The 22,981-nt window shown below is 42.7% G+C and overlaps 1 protein-coding gene across 3 annotated transcripts in view; it reads left to right on the top strand.

The window, feature by feature from the left end:
* Nucleotides 1-22,981, top strand: part of LOC109900596 (chromodomain-helicase-DNA-binding protein 4-like) — a 45,814-nt gene that overhangs the window by 4,140 nt on the left and 18,693 nt on the right. For all 3 annotated transcript variants that reach the window (XM_031786199.1, XM_031786198.1, XM_031786196.1), the window contains exons 11-18: nucleotides 299-547; nucleotides 900-1,103; nucleotides 14,332-14,543; nucleotides 15,358-15,489; nucleotides 15,654-15,753; nucleotides 15,869-16,060; nucleotides 16,514-16,714; nucleotides 16,857-16,994. In XM_031786199.1, the coding sequence (XP_031642059.1) occupies nucleotides 299-547; nucleotides 900-1,103; nucleotides 14,332-14,543; nucleotides 15,358-15,489; nucleotides 15,654-15,753; nucleotides 15,869-16,060; nucleotides 16,514-16,714; nucleotides 16,857-16,994 (1,428 nt within the window). The remainder of the gene's footprint in view (nucleotides 1-298; nucleotides 548-899; nucleotides 1,104-14,331; nucleotides 14,544-15,357; nucleotides 15,490-15,653; nucleotides 15,754-15,868; nucleotides 16,061-16,513; nucleotides 16,715-16,856; nucleotides 16,995-22,981) is intronic.

Genomic DNA, 22,981 nt, shown 5'->3' with positions numbered 1-22,981 from the left:
ATTTTCTCTTTAATGACTAAAGATTGGTGTGATATCCTATTTTTGATGTTGAACTTTTTTTGTCCTGGTCCTTCTCTCTTTCACTCCTCCTATCTTTCTCTCTCCTTCCCCTTGTCCTTCATCACCCCACTCTCGCTTCCCCTCTTCCCATTTCCTCTCAACACCCCCCTCCTCCCTCTCCCTCCTCACTCCGCTTCCTGCACTCTCACTATCCCCTCCACCACACCCTTCCCACATTCTTGTCCCCCCCCCGCTCTCTCCTCCCACTCTCTTTTTGTTCCTCCCTCCCTCCCTGCAGGAGAAAGAGGGGATCCAGTGGGAGGCCAGAGAGGAGCTGTCTGAGGGAGAGGGGGAGGACGAAGAGGTGGGGAGGGATGAGGGATGGGTAGAGGAGGAGGATGACCATCACATAGAGTTCTGCAGGGTGTGTAAGGATGGAGGAGAGCTGCTGTGCTGTGACACCTGTACCTCCTCCTACCACATCCACTGTCTCAACCCCCCCCTCCCCGAGATACCCAACGGGGAATGGATCTGCCCACGCTGCATGGTGAGCCCTGCCACCCTGTGTATGTCTGTGAGAGAGAGAGAGATTCTCAACTTATGGGTGTTGGATGTACATGATTATTAAAGAGAACATGTTCTGTTTTACATGTGTGGGTGGCTACACCTACATCATATGGAATTCTTGATTTGAGTTGAGTCAGCTATACAGCTGCAATTTAACTCTTATTTCCGATCTCTCCTCGTATATGCTGGCATTGTTTTTTAAAATGTATAATGCTGGAAGATTGCAGATATAAATGCAATATGTAGTGTTGACATGATTGACAAAGAAGGTATTTTCTACACAAGATATTTCTTTGTGAATGTATATCTGATTGTTCCTGAATGTCCCTCAGTGCCCAGGCATGAAGGGTAAAGTCCAGAAGGTTCTGACCTGGAAGTGGGGTGAACCTCCACCCCCTACACCTGTGCCCCGCCCCCTGGACCACCCAGCTGAGGCTCCGGACCCTGTCCCATTGGCCGGCCGACCAGAGAGGCAGTTCTTTGTCAAGTGGTGCAACATGTCTTACTGGCACTGTTCCTGGGTTCAAGAGCTACAGGTAACACGCACAACCAGCAATATGCCACTGTAATATGCAGGATAAATTAGGGCTGTGGCGGCCATGACATTTTGTCAGACGGTTATTGTCATGCAAAAGACTGCCGGTCTCATGGTAATTGAACGTTCATTAACATAAACATGTTTAGGGGACAGAATGCGTTCGGACCATCACATAATTGCCATATATATTACTCTTACAGAATTTCCATGTGGGCAAGGATATTGGAAATGTAATCAGTCTACTGGATGATAACTTGTTTTTAACCAGGACAGAAGAATTTATAACTTACTTTTTCCGACATAACGTGGGTACAGCAGATGCCAATATCATATGGGACAATTTTAAATGTGCCTTATGAGGCCATGCAATTCAGTACTCATCTACACTGCTCAAAAAAATAAAGGGAACACTTAAACAACACAATGTAACTCCAAGTCAATCACACTTCTGTGAAATCAAACTTTCCACTTAGGAAGCAACACTGATTGACAATAAATTTCACATGCTGTTGTGCAAATGGAATAGACAACAGGTGGAAATTATAGGCAATTAACAAGACACCCCCAATAAAGGAGTGGTTCTGCAGGTGGTGACCACTTCTCAGTTCCTATGCTTCCTGGCTGATGTTTTGGTCACTTTTGAATGCTGGCGGTGCTTTCACTCTAGTGGTAGCATGAGACGGAGTCTACAACCCACACAAGTTGCTCAGGTAGTGCAGCTTATCCAGGATGGAACATCAATGCGAGCTGTGGCAAGAAGGTTTGCTGTGTCTGTCAGCGTAGTGTCCAGAGCATGGAGGCGCTACCAGGAGACAGGCCAGTACATCAGGAGACGTGGAGGAGGCCGTAGGAGGGCAACAACCCAGCAGCAGGACCGTTATCACCGCCTTTGTGCAAGGAGGAGCAGGAGGAGCACTGCCAGAGCCCTGCAAAATGACCTCCAGTAGGCCACAAATGTGCATGTGTCTGCTCAAACGGTCAGAAACAGACTCCATGAGGGTGGTATGAGGGCCCGACGTCCACAGGTGGGGGTTGTGCTTACAGCCCAACACCGTGCAGGACGTTTGGCATTTGCCAGAGAACACCAAGATTGGCAAATTCGCCACTGGCGCCCTGTGCTCTTCACAGATGAAAGCAGGTTCACACTGAGCACATGTGACAGAGTCTGGAGATGCCGTGGAGAACGTTCTGCTGCCTGCAACATCCTCCAGCATGACCGGTTTGGCGGTGGGTCAGTCATGGTGTGGGGTGGCATTTCTTTGGGGGGCCGCACAGCCCTCCATGTGCTCGCCAGAGGTAGCCTGACTGCCATTAGGTACCGAGATGAGATCCTCAGACCCCCTGTGAGACCATATGCTGGTGCGGTTGGCCCTGGGTTCCTCCTAATGCAAGACAATGCTAGACCTCATGTGGCTGGAGTATGTCAGCAGTTCCTACAAGAGGAAGGCATTGATGCTATGGACTGGCCCGCCCGTTCCCCAGACCTGAATTCAATTGAGCACATCTGGGACATCATGTCTCGCCCCATCCACCAACGCCACGTTGCACCACAGACTGTCCAGGAGTTGGCGGATGCTTTAGTCCAGGTCTGGGAGGAGATCCCTCAGGAGACCATCCGCCACCTCATCAGAAGCATGCCCAGGCGTTGTAGGGAGGTCATACAGGCACGTGATTTCCATTGATCATTTTTGTGTGATTTTGTTGTCAGCACATTCAACTATGTAAAGAAAAAAGTATTTAATAAGAATATTTCATTCATTCAGATCTAGGATGTGTTATTTTAGTGTTCCCTTTATTTTTTTGAGCAGTGTATTAAAAAATAAATCGAACTGGATGGAATATGGGGAAAAATGCACCAAATTATTTTTAGATCTTCAACAAAAAAACTTTTGAAATTTGTTACAAATTGAGTCACTCATGATGTACCGAACAATATTTTGAAAGAGGAACTGAAGTACTTTAAGAATGTGTTCGTTTCAGTCTCCTCCATCTCCACTAATCGAAGCTAATTGTATGGATTTTCCCCCCCAATTAATAATGTAAAATTAACATCTGAACAGAAAAACTCATGTGAAGGCCAAATTACAGAGGAGGAACTTCTTGATGTAATTAAAGCTTTGAAAGGCTGGTCATGGCTCATATCAACACCATTATCCCAGAAACCCTAGACCCACTCCAATTTGCATACCGCCCTAACAGATCCACAGATGATGCAATCTCTATTGCACTTCACACTGCCCTTTCCCACCTGGACAAAAGGAACACCTAGTAAGAAAGCTATTGACTACATTGACTACAGCTCAGCGTTCAACACCATTGTACCCTCAAAGCTCATCACTAAGCTAAGGATCCTGGGAATAAACACCTCACTCTGCAACTGGATCCTGGACTTCCTGACGGGCGGCCCCCAGGTGGTGAGGTTAGGTAGCAACTGGAGGTCGACCGATTCATCGGAATGGCCGATTTAATTAGGGCCGATTTCAAGTTTTCATAACAATCTGAAATCGGTGTTTATTATTTTTGGACGCCAAATTTTTATTTTATTTAATCTTATTTTAACTAGGCAAGTCAGGTAAGAATACATTCTTATTTTCAATGACGTCCTAGGAACGGTGGATTAACTGCCTTGTTCAGGGGCAGAACGACATATTTTGACCCTGTCGGCTCTGGGATTCAATCTTGCAACCTTACGGTTAACTAGTCCAACGCTATAACCACCTGCCTCTCATTGCACTCCATGAGGATCCTGCCTGTTACGCGAATGCAGTAGAAGCCAAGGTAAGTTGCTAGCTAGCATTAAACTTATCTTATAAAAAACAATCAATCAATCATAATCACTAGTTAACTACACATGGTTGATGATATTACTAGTTTATTTAGCGTGTCCTGCGTTGCATATAATCGATGCAACGCTGGGGGATGATTTAACAAAAGCGCATTTGCGAAAAAAGCACAAAATACCTAACCATAAACACCAATGCCTTTCTTAAAATCAATACACAGAAGTATATATTTTTAAACCTGCATATTTAGCTAAAAGAAATCCAGGTTAGCAAGCAGTATTAACCAGGTGAAATTGTGTCACTTCTCTTGTGCTCATTGCATTCAGAGTCAGAGTATATGCAACAGTTTGGGCAGCCTGGCTCACTGCCAACTAATTTGCTTGAATTTGACGTAATTATGACATAACATTGAAGGTTGTACAATGTAATAAGAATATTTAGACTTAGGGATGCCACCTGTTAGATAAAATACCGAACGGTTCCGTATTTCACTGAAATAATAAATGTTTTGTTTTCGAAATGATAGTTTCCGTATTTGACCATATTAATGACCAAAGGCTCGTATTTCTGTGTGTTATGTTATAATTAAGTCTGATTTGATAGAGCAGTCTGAGCGATGGTAGGCAGCAGCAGGCTTGTAAGCATTCATTCAAACAGCACTTTCGTGTGTTTTGCCAGCAGCTCTTCGCAAGCACAGGGCTGTTTATGACTTCAAGCCTATCAGCCTAATGGCTGGTGTAACCGATGTGAAATGGCTAACTAGTTAGCGGGGTGTGCGCTAATAGCGTTTCAAACGTCACTCGCTCTGACACTTCGAGTACTTTCTCCCCTTGCTCCGCTTTTGTGGAGCGATGGGTAACGCTGCTTCGAGAGTGGCTGTTGTTGATGTGTTCCTGGTTCGAGCCCAGGTAGGGGCGAGGAGAGGGACGGAAGCTATACTGTTACACTGGCAATACTAAAGTGCCTATAAGAACATCCAATAGTCACAGGTATATGAAATACAAATGGTATAGAGAGAAATAGTCCTATCAATACTATATTAACTACAACCTAAAACCTCTTACCTTGGAATATTGAAGTCTCATGTTAAAAGGAACCACCAGCTTTCATATGTTTTCATGTTCTGAGCAAGGAACTCAAACGTTAGCTTTTTTACATGGCACATATTGCACTTAAACCAAATGGAACATGTTTCATTATTTATTTGAGGCTAAATGGATTTTTATTGATGTATTATTTTAAGTTAAAATAAGTGTTCATTCAGTATTGTTGTAATTGTCATTATTACAAATACATTTTTAAAAAATGGACCGATTAATCGGTATCGGATTTTTGTGGTCCTCCAATAATCGGTATTGGTATCGGCGTTGAATAATCATAATCGGTCGACCTCTAGTAGCAACACATCTGCCACGCTGATCCTCAACACTGGAGCCCCTCAGGGGTGCGGGCTCAGTCCCCTCCTGTACTCCCTTTTCACCCACGACTGCATGGCCAGGCACGACTCCGCAACACCATCATTAAGTTCGCAGACGACACATCAGTGGTAGGCCTGATCACCGACAACGATGAGACAGCCTATAGGGAGGAGGTCAGAGACCTGGCTGGGTGGTGCCAGAATAACAACCTATCCCTCAACGTAACAAGACTAAGGAGATGATTGTGGACTACAGGAAAAGGAGGACCGAGCATGCCCCCATTCTTATCGACAGGGGCTGTAGTGGAGCAGGTTGAGAGCTTCAAGTTCCTTGATGTCCACTTCACCAACAAACTAGAATGGTCCAAACACCAAGACAGTTGTGAAAAGGGCACGACAAACTCCTATTCCCCCTCAGGAAACATTTTTTTTTGGCATGAGTCCTCAGATCCTCAAAGGCTTCTACAGCTGCAACATCGAGAGCATGGTTGCATCACTGCCTGGTACGGCAATTGCTCGGGCTCCGACATCAAGGTACTACAGAGGGTAGTGGGTACGGCCCAGTACATCACTGGGGCAAAGCTGCCTGCCATCCAGGACCTCTACACCAGGCGCTCTCAAAGAAAGGCCCTAAAAATGGCCAAAGACCCCAGCCACGCCTGTCATAGACTGTTCTCTACTACCGCATGGCAAGCGGTGCCGGAGTGCCAAGTCTAGGACAAAAAGGCTTCTCAACGGTTTTTTACCCACAATCCATAAGACTCCTGAACAGGTAATCAAATGGCTACAAGGACTACTTGCATTGTGTGCCCCCCCAACCCCTCTTTTACACTGCTGCTACTCTCTGTTTATTATATATGCATAGTCACTTTGACTATACATTCATGTACAAACTACCTCAGTTGGCCCCGACCAACCAGTGCCCCAGCACATTGCCTAACCGGGCTATCTGCAGTGTGTCCCACCACCCACCACCCGCCAACCCCTCTTTTACGCTACTGCTACTCTCTGTTTATCATACATGCATAGTCACTTTAACCATATCTACATGTACATACTACCTCAATCAGCCCGACTAACCAGTGCCTGTATATAGCCTCGCTACTGTTATAGCCTCGCTACTGTATATAGCTTCTGTTTTTTTTCATTGTCTTTTACTTTTGTTTTTATTTCTTTACTTACCTATGGTTCACCTAATACCTTTTTTGCACTGATGGTTAGAGCCGGTAAGTAAGCAGTTCACTGTAATGTCTGTAATGTCTACCTGTTGTATTTGGCGCACGTGACAAATAAACTTTGATTTGATTTAAGTCCGGGAAAACTCCAGGGCTGGATGGCATACCAGTGGAAGTATACCAAACTTTTTTATATCCTCAGAGGACCGTTATTAGCATGTTTTAACCACTCATATTTAAACGGTAGATTATCAGACATGCAACAAGAAGGTCTGATTTCATTATTACTGAAACATGATCCAAGTGGTGTATATATAAAGATCCAGTCCATTTAAAAAAAAATGGAGCCTCTTACACTTCAGTGTTGTGATACAAATTTCTAGCTACAGTTGAAGTTGGAAGTTTACATACACCTTAGCCAAATACATTTAAACTCAGTTTTTCACAATTTTTGACATTTAATCCTTGTAAAAATTCCCTGTCTTAGGTCAGTTAGGATCACCACTTTATTTTAAGAATGTGAAATGTCAGAATAATAGTAGAGAGGATTATTTATTTCAGCTTTTCTTTCTTTCATCACATTCCCAGTGGGTCAGAAGTGTACATACACTCAGTTAGTATTTGGTAGCATTGTCTTTAAATTGTTTAACTTGAATCAAATGTTTTGGGTAGCCTTCCACAAGCTTCCCACAATAAGTTGGGTGAATTTTGGCCCATTCCTCCTGACAGAGCTGGTGTAGCTGAGTCAGGCTTGTAGGCCTCCTTGCTCACACACACTTTTTCAGTTCTGCCCACAAATGTTCTATAGGATTGAGGTCAGGGCTTTGTGATGGCCACTCCAATACCTTGACTTTGAATGTCCTTAAGCCATTTTGCCACAACTTTGGAAGTATGCGTGTTGTCATTGTCCATTTAGAAGACCATTTGCGACCAAGCTTTAACTTCCTGACTGTTGTCTTGAGATGTCGCTTCAATATATCCACATAATTTCCCATCCTCATGATGCTATCTATTTTGTGAAGTGCACCAGTCCCTCCTGCAGCAACGCCCCCCACAACATGATGCTCCCACCCCCGTGCTTCACGGTTGGGATGTTGTTCTTCGGCTTGCACAGCCAAAGGAGGGAGACGAGAAGCGAGGTGGACACAGGCGCTCCCAAAGAAGGTTATCCAGACGGATGGCCATTGAGACACCAGCGCCCAAGGATATGTTGTCATCCCGACATGCCAACTCCATCTGAACCTCCTCGCGCGGTCCACTGCGGAATAGAGTACGGAGCGCCAGCTCATTACATCTACTGGAGGCTGCCACATTCTGAAAGGTGAGGGCACATTCCGCAGTGGTCTGGGCACCCTGCTGGAGTTGGAACAGTTGCTCACCTCCCTCTCTGCCCGCTGGAGGTTGGTCAAAGACCGCCCTGAACAGAGCCATGAACCTCTCATAGTAACCTAGCTCCTCCTCTCCTCTCTCCCAGAGGGCCGTAGCCCACTCCAGAGCCCTTGCGGTCAGCAGGGAAATAACCGAGAGCAACCTTGGGCCTCTCGATGATGGGGGATCCCGTCTGATAGGCGAAATAGAGGAAGCACTGGAGTAGGAAGCCACTGCATTTCGATAAAGTTCCGTCATACTTCTCCAGAAGGGATAGTCGGGCATTGCTGACCTGGGTGGATGGCTGGGTAGGCTGGGGGACTGGCTCACTGTGATGATCCGTGGTAGGAGGCCCTTTGATAGGGGTATGGAGAACCTCGCTGGTGGTGTCGAGGCAGTGTAGAATGCGGAGGATCTCCCTCATGGTCGTATCCAGGTGCGCCAGTTGGTCGTGGTGTTGGTGGATTAGATGACCCTGTTCATTGACCATCTGGAAGAAGGTTTTATCTTCTGCCGCGTCCGTATTGTGAGGTGGTATTCTGTAACGTATATGCCTGGAGTCAGGAAACAGGTGCAGAAGGTGAGTTTAATAATACAATTTTATTGGTCACATACACATGGTTAGCAGATGTTAATGCGAGTGTAGTGAAATGCTTGTGCTTCTAGTTCCGGCAGTGCAGTAATATCTAAGTAATGTAACAATTCCCCAACTACCTAAGAATATGCACATTTAAATATATGGCTGAGCGATGGCCGAGGGGCATAGGCGAGATGCAATAGATGGTATAAGGTACACTATATACATATGAGATGAGTAATGTAAGATATGTTAACATTATTAAAGTGGCATTTATTAAAGTGGCCAGTGATTTGAGTCTGTAGGCAGCAGCCTTTCTGAGTTAGTGATTGCTGTTTAGCAGTCTGATGGCCTTGAGATAGAAGCTGTTTTTCAGTCGCTCGGTCCCAGCTTTGATGCACCTGTACTGACCTCGCCTTCTGGATGGTAGCGGGGTGAACAGGCAGTGGCTCGGGTGGTTGTTGTTCTTGATGATCTTTTTGGCCTTCCTGTGACATTGGGTGCTGTAGGTGTCTTGAAGGGCAGGTAGTTTGCCCCCGGTGTTGCGTTGTGCATACCACACCACCCTCTGGAGAGCCTTGCGGTTGAAGGCGGTGCAGTTGCTGTACCAGGCGGTGATACAGCCCGACAAGATTCTCTCGATTGTGCATCTGTAAAAGTTTGTGTGGGTTTTAGGTGACAAACCAAATTTCTTCAGCCTCCTGAGGTTGAAGTGGCGCTGTTGCGCCTTCTTCACCACACTGTCTGTGTGGGTGGACCATTTCAGTTTGTCTGTGATGTGTATGCCGAGGAACTTAACTTTCCACCTTCTCCACTACTGTCCCTTCGATGTGGATAGGGGGGTGCTCCCTCTGCTGTTTCCTGAAGTCCACGATCATCTACTTTGTTTTGTTGACATTGAGTGAGAGGTTGTTTTCCTGACACCAAACTCCGAGTGCCATTACCATCTCCCTGTAAGCTGTCTCGTCCTTACAAACTCACTCACAGAGTCAGTGTATAGATCAATGTTATTCTCTGAGGCTGCACGGATCATTTCCCAGTCCGCGTGATCAAAACAATCTTGAAGCGTGGATTCCGATTGGTCAGACCAGCGTTGAATGGTTCTAGTCACGGGTACATCCTGTTTGAGTTTCTGCCTTTAAGACGGTTGGAGCAAGATGGAGTCGTGATTGCCGAAGGGAGGGCCTTGTATGCATTGCGGAAGTTAGAGTAGTAGTGATCGAGTGTATTGTCCGCACGAGTGCTGCAATCAATATGCTGATAGAATTTAGGTAGCATTGTTCTCAAATTTGCTTTGTTAAAATCCAGAGTCACAATAAATGCAGCCTCCAAGATATATGGTTTCCAGTTGACATAGAGCCCAATGAAGTTCCTTGAGGGCCGTCGCATTGTCTGCTTGAGGGGGTATTATACACAGCTGTGATGAAAACTGACGAGAATTCTCTTGGGAGATAATATGGCCAGCATTTGATTGTAAGGAATTCTAGGTTGGGTTAGCAGAAGGACTTGAGTTCCTGTATGTTGTTATGATTACACCATGAGTTGTTAATCATGAAGCATACAGTCGTGGCCAATAGTTTTGAGAATGACACATTCATTAAAACAAAGTTTGCTGCTTCAGTGTCTTTAGATAGTTTTGGCAGATGTTAATATGGAATACTGAAGTATAGTTACAAGCATTTCATAAGTTTCAAAGGCTTTTATTGACAATTACATGATGTTGATGCAAAGAGTCAATATTTGCAGTGTTGACCCTTTTTCAAGACCTCTGCAATCTGCCCTGGCATGCTGTCAATTAACTTATGGGCCACATCCTGACTGATGGCAGCCCATTCTTGCGTAATCAATGCTTGGAGTTTGTCAGAATTTGTGGGTTTTTGTTTGTCCACCCGCCAATTGAGGATTGACCACAAGTTCTCAATGGGATTAAGGTCTGGGGAGTTTCCTGGCCATGGACCCAAAATATCTACGTTTTGTTCCCCGAGCCACTTAGTTATCACTTTTGCCTTATGGCAAGGTGCTCCATCATGCTGGAAAAGGCATTGTTTGTCACCAAACTGTTCCTGGATGGTTGGGAGAAGTTTCTCTCGGAGGATGTGTTGATACCATTCTTTATTCATGGCTGTGGTGTTAGGCAAAATTGTGAGTGAGCCCACTCCCTTGGCTGAGAAGTAACCCCACACATGAATGGTCTCAAGATGCTTTACTGTTGGCATGACACAGGACTGATGGTAGCTCTCACTCTGTCTTCTCCGGACAAGATGCCCCAAACAATCGGAAAGGGGATTCATCAGAGAAAATGACTTTACCCCAGTCCTCAGCAGTCCAATCCCTGTAACTTTTGCAGAATATCAGTCTGTCCCTGATGTTTTTCCTGGAGAGAAGTGGCTTCTTTGCTGCCCTTCTTGACACCAGGCCATCCTCCAAAAGTCTTGCACTCACACCTGCCTGCTGCCATTCCTGAGCAAGCTCTCTACTGGTGGTGCCCCAGTCCCCAGCTGAATCAACTTTAGGAGACGGTCCTGGCGCTTGCTGGACTTTCTTGGGCGCCCTGAAGCCTTCCTCACAACAATTGAACTGCTCTCCTTGAAGTTCTTGATGATCGTGCAATCTTACATGGAACCCAAACTGGCTGCGCGCTTGCGCTATCGTGCATACATATATATTTGTCCCTCTACACCAAACGCGATCACGACACGCAGGTTAAAATATCAAAACAAACTCTGAACCAATGACATTAATTTGGGGACAGGTCGGAGAGCATTAAACACGTATGGCATTTTAGCTAGTTAGCTTGCACTTGCTAGCTAATTTGGCCTATTTAGCTAGCTTGCTGTTGCTAGCTAATTTGTCCTGGGGTATAAACATTGAGTTGTTATTTTACCTGAAATGCACAAGAACCTCTACTCTGACAATTAATCCACACATAAAACGTCCAACCAAATCGTTTCTAGTCATCTCTCCTCCTTCCAGGCTTTTTCATCTTTTAACTTATTTGGTGATCCATCTAAACTTTCATAGTATTACCACGACAACCGGCAACAAAGTTCGTCTTTCAATCACCCATGTGGGTATAACTAATGAGGAGATGGCACGTACCTGCTTCTATAAACCAATGAGGAGATGGGAGAGGCAGGACTTTCAGCGCGATCTGCGTCAGAAATAGGAATTACTTCTATTTTAGCCCTTGGCATTGCAGACGCACGTTGGCGCGCGTAGTGTGGGTGCAAAAATTGAATAACATGAATTTCTCCATTTTATTTTGGCGGCCAACGCGACGTGACCGGTCTGGTCAGCATGTTACTGGCAGCAATAGCCCTTTTTGTACAAAGCTATGATGACGGCACGTGTTTCCTTGCAGGTAACCATGGTTGAAAGAGGAAGAACAATGATTCCAAGCACTACCCTCCTTTTGAAGCTTCCAGTCTGTTATTCGAACTCAATCAGCACGACAGCCTTGTCAACACTCACACCTGTGTTAACGAGAGAATCACTGACATGATGTCAGCTGGTCCTTTTGTGGCAGGGCGGAAATGCAGTGGAAATGTTTTTGGGGGATTCAGTTCATTTGCATGGCAAAGAGGGACTTTGCAATTCATCTGATCACTCTTCATAACATTCTGGAGTATATGCAAATTGCCATCATACAAACTCAGGCAGCAGACTTTGTGAAAATTTATATTTGTGTCATTCTCAAAACTTTTGGCCACGACTGTACACCCCGCCCTTCTTCTTCCCAGAGAGGTGTTTATCTCTGTCAGTGCGATGCATGAAGATGCCCGGTGGCTGAACCGACTCCGACAACGTATCCCAAGAGAGCCATGTTTCTGTGAAACAGAGGATGTTACAGTCTTTGATGTCTCTCTGGAAGGCAATTTCGTCTACCTTGTTGTCCAGAGACTGGACATTGGTGAGTAGTATACTCGGAAGCGGTGGGCGGTGTGCACGCCTACAGAGCCTGACCAGGAGGCCGGTCCTATTGCCTCTTCTGCGGCGACATTGTTTTGGGTCGGCTGCTGGGATTAGATCCACTGTCCCGGGTGGTGAACAAAGGATCCGCTTCGGGAAAGTCTAATTCCTGGTCGTAATGTTGGTAAGTTGACGTCGCTCTTAAATCCAATAGTTCTTCCTGGCTGTATGCAGTAACACTTTAGATTTTCTGGGCTAACAATGTAAGAAATAATACAGAAAAAAACTAAATATTGCATAGTTTCCTAGGACTCGAAGCAAGGCGACCATCTCTGTCAGCGCCATCTTCATGAAAAAATACAAAAGAACAAACATGAGAAGCATTCTGAACATGAGAGAGAACAATACCACCTAATGACTGATGACAACTGAGGGCGAAATAAAGGGGGCGTAATCAATGTGTGTGTGTAATGATGGGGAACAGGTGTGCGTAATATAATAGCCAGTTCCGATGGTTAGTAGACCGGTGACGTTGAACGCTGTAGGGAGCAGGAGTATGTGTGACAATATGCTTAAGTCCCGTGCCATTATTTTATTTTACTTGATTTTATAGTAAGAAGAATATGATTGATAATAGCTGAATAAAATAGAAAGGATATTTGTCCCATTGCGGAGCATATGAAGTGGCTATGTTGAGCGTAAAAGTGATCACTTGAAACGGGTCATATGTGCTAGATTTAATAGTTATTTGGCAACTTTAGTTGTGAGTGATACAAAACATAGAATGTCTTAGAAATCAGGCTGCTTCGGTTTTATAGCGAAACATGTGCTTAATATGAGCAGCTGAGAAAGAAATATAAGAACACTTATTTCACTCAACGCGGCAGGTAGCCTACTGGTTAGAGTGTTGGGTCAGTAACCGAAAGGTTTGCTGGATCGAATCCCCGAGCTGACAAGGTAAAAATCTGTCATTCTGCCCCTGAACAAGGCAGTTAACCCACTGTTCCCCGGTAGGCGGTCATTGTAAATATGAATTTGTTCTTAACTGACTTGCCTAGTTAAATAAAGGTTAAATAAAACATTTAAAAAGAATAATAATGCAGTCCACACTCAAAGGCAATTACTCAAATTTATTAGGCTAGATTGATTATGTACCAAAGACATCTTAAATCAGTTTTGTTTTATGTTTAATATGCGGTAGTAAATGTATTGTAAAGACACAATCATCATTTTAATTCATTTTTTTCCCAGCTTGGGGTAATAAGCCTATGCATAAACTCAAATATGCGTTTGGTTGTTTTGAATTACTCATCATCTGAGAAAGCACTGTCCATTTTGTTATGTTAGGCTTTGAAACAACATCCACAACAACCATGTTTTATACTATTTCAACCTGCTGTTAAAACTTGTTTCTTCACATTGATCATCACAGTGAGGTGAGTTTTGATGATTTGTTTGATGTGATTTTCTATAGCATTTGCATTGATGTCAGAGTGGTTAGAGGGACAGTAGAGCCCTGAGTACCAGACCATTAGGACCTGATGGAGGGACAATAGAGCCCTGAGTACCAGACCATTAGGACCTCATGGAGGGCCAATAAATCCCTGAGTATCAGGCCATTAGGACCTGATGGAGGGACAATAGAGCCCTGAGTACCAGGCCATTAGAACCTGATGGAGGGACAATAAGGCCCTGAGTACCAGGCCATTAGGACCTGATGGAGGGACAATAGAGCCCTGAGTACCAGGCCATTAGGAGCTGATGGTAGTTAGTAAATTGGGTACTACCAAAGCATGTCCGGAGTGCATAAAAGGAGATTACTGTAACTCAACGGTCTCGTGGAATTTTACTGCCGTCATGACTGCTGGTGTGGCGGTAATACGGTCACCGCAACAGCCCTAGGCTCTTTGTCTTCATCCTTATGTACTAAATAGAGAGTAGACTCCTCTTTTACCCTCTTCACTCTTTTCCCTCCCTCCCTACCTCCCTCCCTCCAGTTGGAGCTGAACTGCCAGGTGATGTTCCGTAACTACCAGAGGAAGACAGACATGGACGAGCCCCCGCTGGTGGACTTCGGAGGGGAGGGGGACGATGACAAGAGTACTAAGAGGAAGAACAAGGACCCCCTGTATGTTCACATGGAGGAGGAGTTCTACCGTTACGGAGTCAAGATGGAGTGGCTCATGATCCACCGCATCCTCAACCACAGGTAGCGCACACACAGGCACCTGGGATACACACACTAACACACACACGCACACACCTGGGATACACACACTAACATGCACACCTGGGATACACACGCTAACACACGCACACCTGGGATACACACGCTAACACGCACACCTGGGATACACACGCTAACACGCACACCTGGGATACACACGCTAACTAACACACACACCTGGGATACACACGCTAACACACACACACACCTGGGATACACACGCTAACACACACACGCACCTGGGATACACACGCTAACACACACACACACCTGGGATACACACGCTAACACACACACACACCTGGGATACACACGCTAACACACACACACACCTGGGATACACACGCTAACACACACACACACACACCTGGGATACACACGCTAACACACACACACCTGGGATACACACACACCTGGGATACACACGCTAACACACACACACCTGGGATACACACGCTAACACACACACACCTGGGATACACACGCTAACACACACACACCTGGGATACACACGCTAACACACACACACCTGGGATACACACGCTAACACACACCTGGGATACACACGCTAACACACACCTGGGATACACACGCTAACACACACACACCTGGGATACACACGCTAACACACACACACACACACACACACAGGCGTGTCAAAGTCAGTTCTGTAAAGGAAAAGGCTGTTTATTTGTTGTAAAAATGGCAATAGTTTGTTTAACACCTCTGTATCCTATTTGTATCAATACAGATGTAAACCATAATATCATCATTCTCCTTCCCCTCCTCTCTCCAGTGTGGATAAGAGGAACAACGTGCACTACCTAATCAAGTGGAGGGATCTGGCCTACGACCAGGCCTCCTGGGAGAGTGAGGAGATGGACATCCCAGAGTATGACCAATACAAGCAGACCTACTGGAACCACAGGTGCACACACACACACACAAACATGCACATACTCACCATTGCATGCACACACAACTCTGACAACTCTGCCTATAGCAACCTAGAGTAACCTGAAGCAATAATCTAATCCTCTTCATGTCTTTCATATTTCTCTACCTTCCCCCTCTTCCATCTCTCTCTCTCAGAGAGTTGATGTTGGGAGATGAGGGCAGGCCTGGTAAGAAGCTGAAGAAGATAGCTAAAGTGAAGAAGACTGAGAAACCCCCTGCTAACCCTGTGGTGGATGTAAGTACGGGCACTTCCTTGTTCCTTTTCATGTGAATCGTCCAAATCTCCAGTTCACATTGATTCATGATTCTGTGATGTAATTGAAGATGTTTATCTTCCACTTCCCCTCCAGCCCACCATCAAGTTTGACCATCAGCCAGACTATCTGGACACTACAGGAGGAACGCTGCACCCCTACCAGCTGGAGGGTCTCAACTGGCTACGTTTCTCCTGGGCTCAGGCCACTGACACTATACTGGCTGATGAGATGGGTCTAGGCAAGACTGTCCAGACCGCTGTCTTCCTCTACTCACTCTACAAAGAGGTGTGTTGGTAGGGTCTGTATTGGGGTCTGTGTGTGCTGGATAGGCAAAAGGATGTGGTCATCTGATTCCACAGCGATGTGTTTCAGAGTGTGTGTGTGTATGTACGTTTGTGTCTCTCGTCCAGTCTGCCTTCCCTTGTCAATAATTTCAGTAGGGGTACTGCCAAACCCTGGACAAAAAATAAAACCGCCCATCAAAGGGAACTAGTCCAAAAAGATGGACTCTGTCCTAAAGGCAGGCTGGGACAAATACAAGCAAAGTCCACCCAGTCTTATCAGAATGCTAGGTTGAGTTATTACCCTACTGCTAAATACCTAGCGACGTGAATGATCAGTCCAATGTTAGGGGATAAGGGCAGAGCATCTAAATCAGACTTAGGCACTTCTCTTTTCTGATTCACCTGAAGTGTTTTACTCACTCACCTATTAACCCCTGATCTTCCACCTCTCCAGGGTCATTCAAAGGGCCCGTTCCTGGTGAGCGCCCCCCTGTCCACCATCATTAACTGGGAGAGAGAGTTTGAGTTGTGGGCCCCGGACATGTACGTGGTGACCTACGTAGGAGACAAGGACAGCAGAGCCGTCATCAGAGAAAACGAGTTCTCCTTCGAGGGCAATGCCATCCGAGGGGGCAAGAAGGCCTCTAAGATGAAGGTGAGAGACGAATGGGATGGGAGGATGGGGAGACTGATCATGTCATGTCATGTTTGTTGTTGTTGTTGATTTTTTTCTCATTGTATCTTTATTGTTACCTCCTAATCCTCTGCCCCCTCCCTCTCGCTCTGTCCCCCTGCAGAAAGACTCATCGGTGAAGTTCCATGTCCTGCTGACATCCTATGAGCTGATCACTATAGACCAGGCTGTGCTGGGCTCCATAGACTGGGCCTGTCTGGTGGTGGATGAGGCACACAGGCTGAAGAACAACCAGTCAAAGGTCAGACACACACCAGTACAATAACCATTATAGTCATAACCAGTACAATAACCATTATAGTCTTAACCAGTACCATGACCATTTCTGCCATAACCATTAGTCATAACCAGTACCATAACCATTATAGTCATAACCAGTACCATAACCATTATAGTCATAACCAGTACCATAACCATTATAGTCATAACCAGTACCATAACCATTATAGTCATAACTAGTACCATAACCATTATAGTCTTAACCAGTACCATAACCATTATAGTCATAACCAGTACCATAACCATTATAGTCATAACCAGTACCATAACCATTATAGTCATAACCAGTACCATAACCATTATAGTCATAACCAGTACCATAACCATTATAGTCATAGCCATTATAGTCATAACCATTATAGTCAGCCATTATAGTCATTACCAGTACCATAACCATTATAGTCATAACCAGTACCATAAACATTATAGTCATAACCATTATAGCCATAAACATTATAGTCATAACCAGTACCATAAACATTATAGTCATAACCAGTACCATAACCATTATAGTCATAACCAGTACCATAACCATTATAGTCATAACCAGTACCATAACCATTATTGTCATAACCAGTACCATAACCATTATAGTCATAACCAGTACCATAACCATTATAGTCATAACCAGTACCATAACCATTATAGTCATAACCAGTACCATAAACATTATAGTCATAACCATTATAGCCATAAACATTATAGTCATAACCAGTACCATAAACATTATAGTCATAACCAGTACCATAACCATTATAGTCATAACCAGTACCATAACCATTATAGTCATAACCAGTACCATAACCATTATTGTCATAACCAGTACCATAACCATTATAGTCATAACCAGTACCATAACCATTATAGTCATAACCAGTACCATAACCATTATAGTCATAACCAGTACCATAACCATTGTAGACATAACCAGCTTCTCCCAAAGTGTTGTCTTGACTATGTGCTTAGGGTTGTTGTCCTGTTGTAAGGTGAACCTTTGCCCCACTCTGAGTGCTCTGAAGCAGGTTTTCATCAAGGATCTCTCTGCACTTTGCTCCGTTCATCTTTCCCTCCATCCTGAATAGTGTCCCAGTCCCTGCCGCTGATAAACGGGATTGTGCCAGGTTTCCTCCAGACGTGACGCTTGGCATTCAGTCCAAAGAGTTCAATAATGGTTTCATCAAACCAGAGCATCTTGTTTCTCATGGTCTGAGAGTCTTTAGGTGGCTTTTTGGCAAACTTCAAGTGGGCTGTCATGTGCTTTTTACTGAGGAGTGGCTTCCGTCTGGCCACTACCGTGAAGGCCTGATTGGTGGAGTGCTGCAGATATTATTGTCCTTCTGAAAGGTTCTGCCATCTCCACAGAGGAACTCTGGAGCTCTGTCAGAGTGACCACCTGGTTCTTGGTCACCTCCCTGATCAAGGCCCTTCTCCCCTGACTGCTCAGTTTAGCCTGGCAGCCAGCTCTAGGAAGAGTCTTAGTGGTTCCAAACTTCTTACATTTAAGAATGATGGAGGCCACTGTGTTCTTGGGGACCTTCAATGATGCAGACGTTTTTTGGTACCCTTCCCCAGATCTGTACCGTGACGCAATCCTGTCTTGGAGCTCTACGGACAATTCCTTCGACCTCACGGCTTCGTTTTTGTTCTGACATGCACTGTCAACTGTGGGACTTTATATAGGCAGGTGTGTGCCTTTCCAAATCATGTCCAATCAATTGAATTTACCACAGGTGGACTCCAATCAAGTTGTAGAAACATCTCAAGAATGATCAATGGAAACAGGATGCACCTGAGCTCAATTTCGAGACTCATAGCAAGGGTCTGAATACATATGTAAATAAGGTATTTTTGTTTTTATTTTTAATGTGTAAACCTTTCTAAAAACCTGTTTTCACTTTGTCATTATCGGGTATTGTGTGTAGATTAGTGGGATAAAAAAAATAATTTAATACATTTTAGAATAAGGCTGTAATGTAACAAAATGTGGAAAAAGTCACGGGCTCTGTTTACTTTTCGAATGCACTGTAACCAGTACCATAACCATTAGAGTCATAACCAGTACCATAACCATTAGAGTCATAACCAGTACCATAACCATTATAGTCATAACCAGTACCATAACCATTATAGTCATAACCAGTACCATAACCATTAGAGACATAACCATTAGAGTCATAACCAGTACCATAACCATTAGTCATAACCAGTACCATAACCATTATAGTCATAACCAGTACCATAAACATTAGTCATAACCAGTACCATAACCATTATAGTCATAACCAGTACCATAACCATTAGAGTCATAACCAGTACCATAACCATTAGAGACATAAACAGTACCATAACCATTATAGTCATAACCAGTACCATAACCATTGTAGTCATAACCAGTACCATAACCATTGTTGTCATAACCAGTACCATAACCATTAGTCATAACCAGTACCATGACCATTATATACATAACCATTAGTCATAAACAGTACCATAACCATTATAGTCATAATCAGTACCATAACCATTATAGTCTTAACCAGTACCATAACCATTATAGTCATAACCAGTACCATAACCATTGTAGTCAAAACTAGTACCATAACCATTATAGTCATAACCAGTACCATAACCATTATTGTCATAACCAGTACCATAACCATTATAGTCATAACCAGTACCATAACAATTGTTGTCATAACCAGTACCATAACCATTAGTCATAACCAGTACCATGACCATTATATACATAACCATTAGTCATAAACAGTACCATAACCATTATAGTCATAACCAGTACCATAACCATTATAGTCAAAACTAGTACCATAACCATTATAGTCATAACCAGTACCATAACCATTATATTCATAACCAGTACCATAACCATTATAGTCAAAACTAGTACCATAACCATTATAGTCATAACCAGTACCATAACCATTATAGTCATAACCAGTATCATAACCATTATAGTCATAACCAGTATCATAACCATTGTAGTCATAACCAGTACCATAACCATTATTTGTATAACCATTACCATAATCATTATAGTCATATTCAGTATCATAACCATTATTTGTATAACCAGTACCATAACCATTATAGTCATAACCAGTATCATAACCATTATAGTCATAACCAGTATCATAACCATTATAGCCATAAACATTATAGTCATAACCAGTACCATAACCATTATAGTCATAACCAGTACCATAACCATTATAGTCAAAACTAGTACCATAACCATTATAGTCATAACCAGTACCATAACCATTATATTCATAACCAGTACCATAACCATTATAGTCAAAACGAGTACCATAACCATTATAGTCATAACCAGTACCATAACCATTATAGTCATAACCAGTACCATAACCATTATAGTCATAACCAGTATCATAACCATTCTTTTTATAACCAGTACCATAACCATTATAGTCATAACCATTATAGTCATAACCAGTATAGTCATAACCAGTACCATAACCATTATAGTCATAACCAGTATCATAACCATTATTTTTATAACCAGTACCATAACCATTATAGTCATAACCAGTACCATAACCATTATATTCATAACCAGTACCATAACCATTATAGTCAAAACGAGTACCATAACCATTATAGTCATAACCAGTACCATAACCATTATAGTCATAACCAGTACCATAACCATTATAGTCATAACCAGTATCATAACCATTCTTTTTATAACCAGTACCATAACCATTATAGTCATAACCATTATAGTCATAACCAGTATAGTCATAACCAGTACCATAACCATTATAGTCATAACCAGTATCATAACCATTATTTTTATAACCAGTACCATAACCATTATAGTCATAACCAGTACCATAACCATTATAGTCATAACCAGTACCATAACCATTATAGCCATAACCAGTATCATAACCATTATAGTCATAATCATTATAGTCATAACCAGTACCATAACCCTTATAGTCATAACCAGTACCATAACCATTATAGCCATAACCAGTATCATAACCATTATAGCCATAACCATTATAGTCATAACCAGTACCATAACCATTATAGTCATAACCAGTACCATAACCATTATAGTCATAACCAGTACCATAACCATTATAGTCATAACCAGTATCATAACCATTATAGTCATAACCAGTACCATAACCATTATAGTCATAACTAGTACCATAACCATTATAGTCATAACCAGTATCCTAACCATTATTTTTATAAGCAGTACCATAACCATTATAGTCATAACCATTATAGTCATAACCAGTATCATAACCATTATAGTCATAACCAGTATCATAACCATTATAGCCATAAACATTATAGTCATAACCAGTACCATAACCATTATAGTCATAACCAGTACCATAACCATTATAGTCAAAACTAGTACCATAACCATTATAGTCATAACCAGTACCATAACCATTATAGTCATAACCAGTACCATAACCATTATAGTCAAAACGAGTACCATAACCATTAGTCATAACCAGTACCATAACCATTATAGTCATAACCAGTACCATAACCATTAGTCATAACCAGTATCATAACCATTCTTTTTATAACCAGTACCATAACCATTATAGTCATAACCAGTACCATAACCATTATAGTCATAACCAGTACCATAACCATTATAGCCATAACCAGTATCATAACCATTATAGTCATAATCATTATAGTCATAACCAGTACCATAACCCTTATAGTCATAACCAGTACCATAACCATTATAGCCATAACCAGTATCATAACCATTATAGTCATAACCAGTACCATAACCATTATAGTCATAACCAGTACCATAACCATTATAGCCATAACCAGTATCATAACCATTATAGTCATAATCATTATAGTCATAACCAGTACCATAACCCTTATAGTCATAACCAGTACCATAACCATTATAGCCATAACCAGTATCATAACCATTATAGTCATAACCAGTACCATAACCATTATAGTCATAACCAGTACCATAACCATTATAGTCATAACCAGTACCATAACCATTATAGTCATAACCAGTATCATAACCATTATAGTCATAACCAGTACCATAACCATTATAGTCATAACTAGTACCATAACCATTATAGTCATAACCAGTATCCTAACCATTATTTTTATAAGCAGTACCATAACCATTATAGTCATAACCATTATAGTCATAACCAGTATCATAACCATTATTTTTATAAGCAGTACCATAACCATATAGTCATAACCATTATAGTCATAACCAGTATCATAACCAATATTTTTATAAGCAGTACCATAACCATTATAGTCATAACCAGTACCATAACCATTATAGTCATAACCAGTACCATAACCATTATAGTCATAACCAGTATCATAACCATTATAGTCATAACCAGTACCATAACCCTTATAGTCATAACCAGTACCATAACCATTATAGCCATAACCAGTATCATAACCATTATAGCCATAACCAGTATCATAACCATTATAGCCATAACCATTATAGTCATAACCAGTACCATAACCATTATAGTCATAACCAGTATCATAACCATTATAGTCATAACCAGTATCATAACCATTATAGTCATAACCAGTACCATAACCATTATAGTCATAACCAGACCATTATAGTCATAACCATTATTTTTTATAACTAGTACCATAACCATTATAGTCATAACCAGTATCCTAACCATTATTTTTATAAGCAGTACCATAACCATTATAGTCATAACCAGTACCATAACCATATAGTCATAACCAGTATCATAACCATTATTTTTTATAAGCAGTACCATAACCATTATAGTCATAACCAGTGCCATAACCATTATAGTCATAGCCAGTACCATAACCATTATAGCCATAACCAGTATCATAACCATTATAGTCATAATCATTATAGTCATAACCAGTACCATAACC

The sequence above is a fragment of the Oncorhynchus kisutch genome, linkage group LG2, assembly GCF_002021735.2.
Source record: "Oncorhynchus kisutch isolate 150728-3 linkage group LG2, Okis_V2, whole genome shotgun sequence".
NCBI classification, from domain to species: Eukaryota; Metazoa; Chordata; class Actinopteri; order Salmoniformes; family Salmonidae; genus Oncorhynchus; species Oncorhynchus kisutch.
Note: the sequence above shows the minus strand (reverse complement) of the source record. Positions and strands in the feature narration are given on the sequence as shown.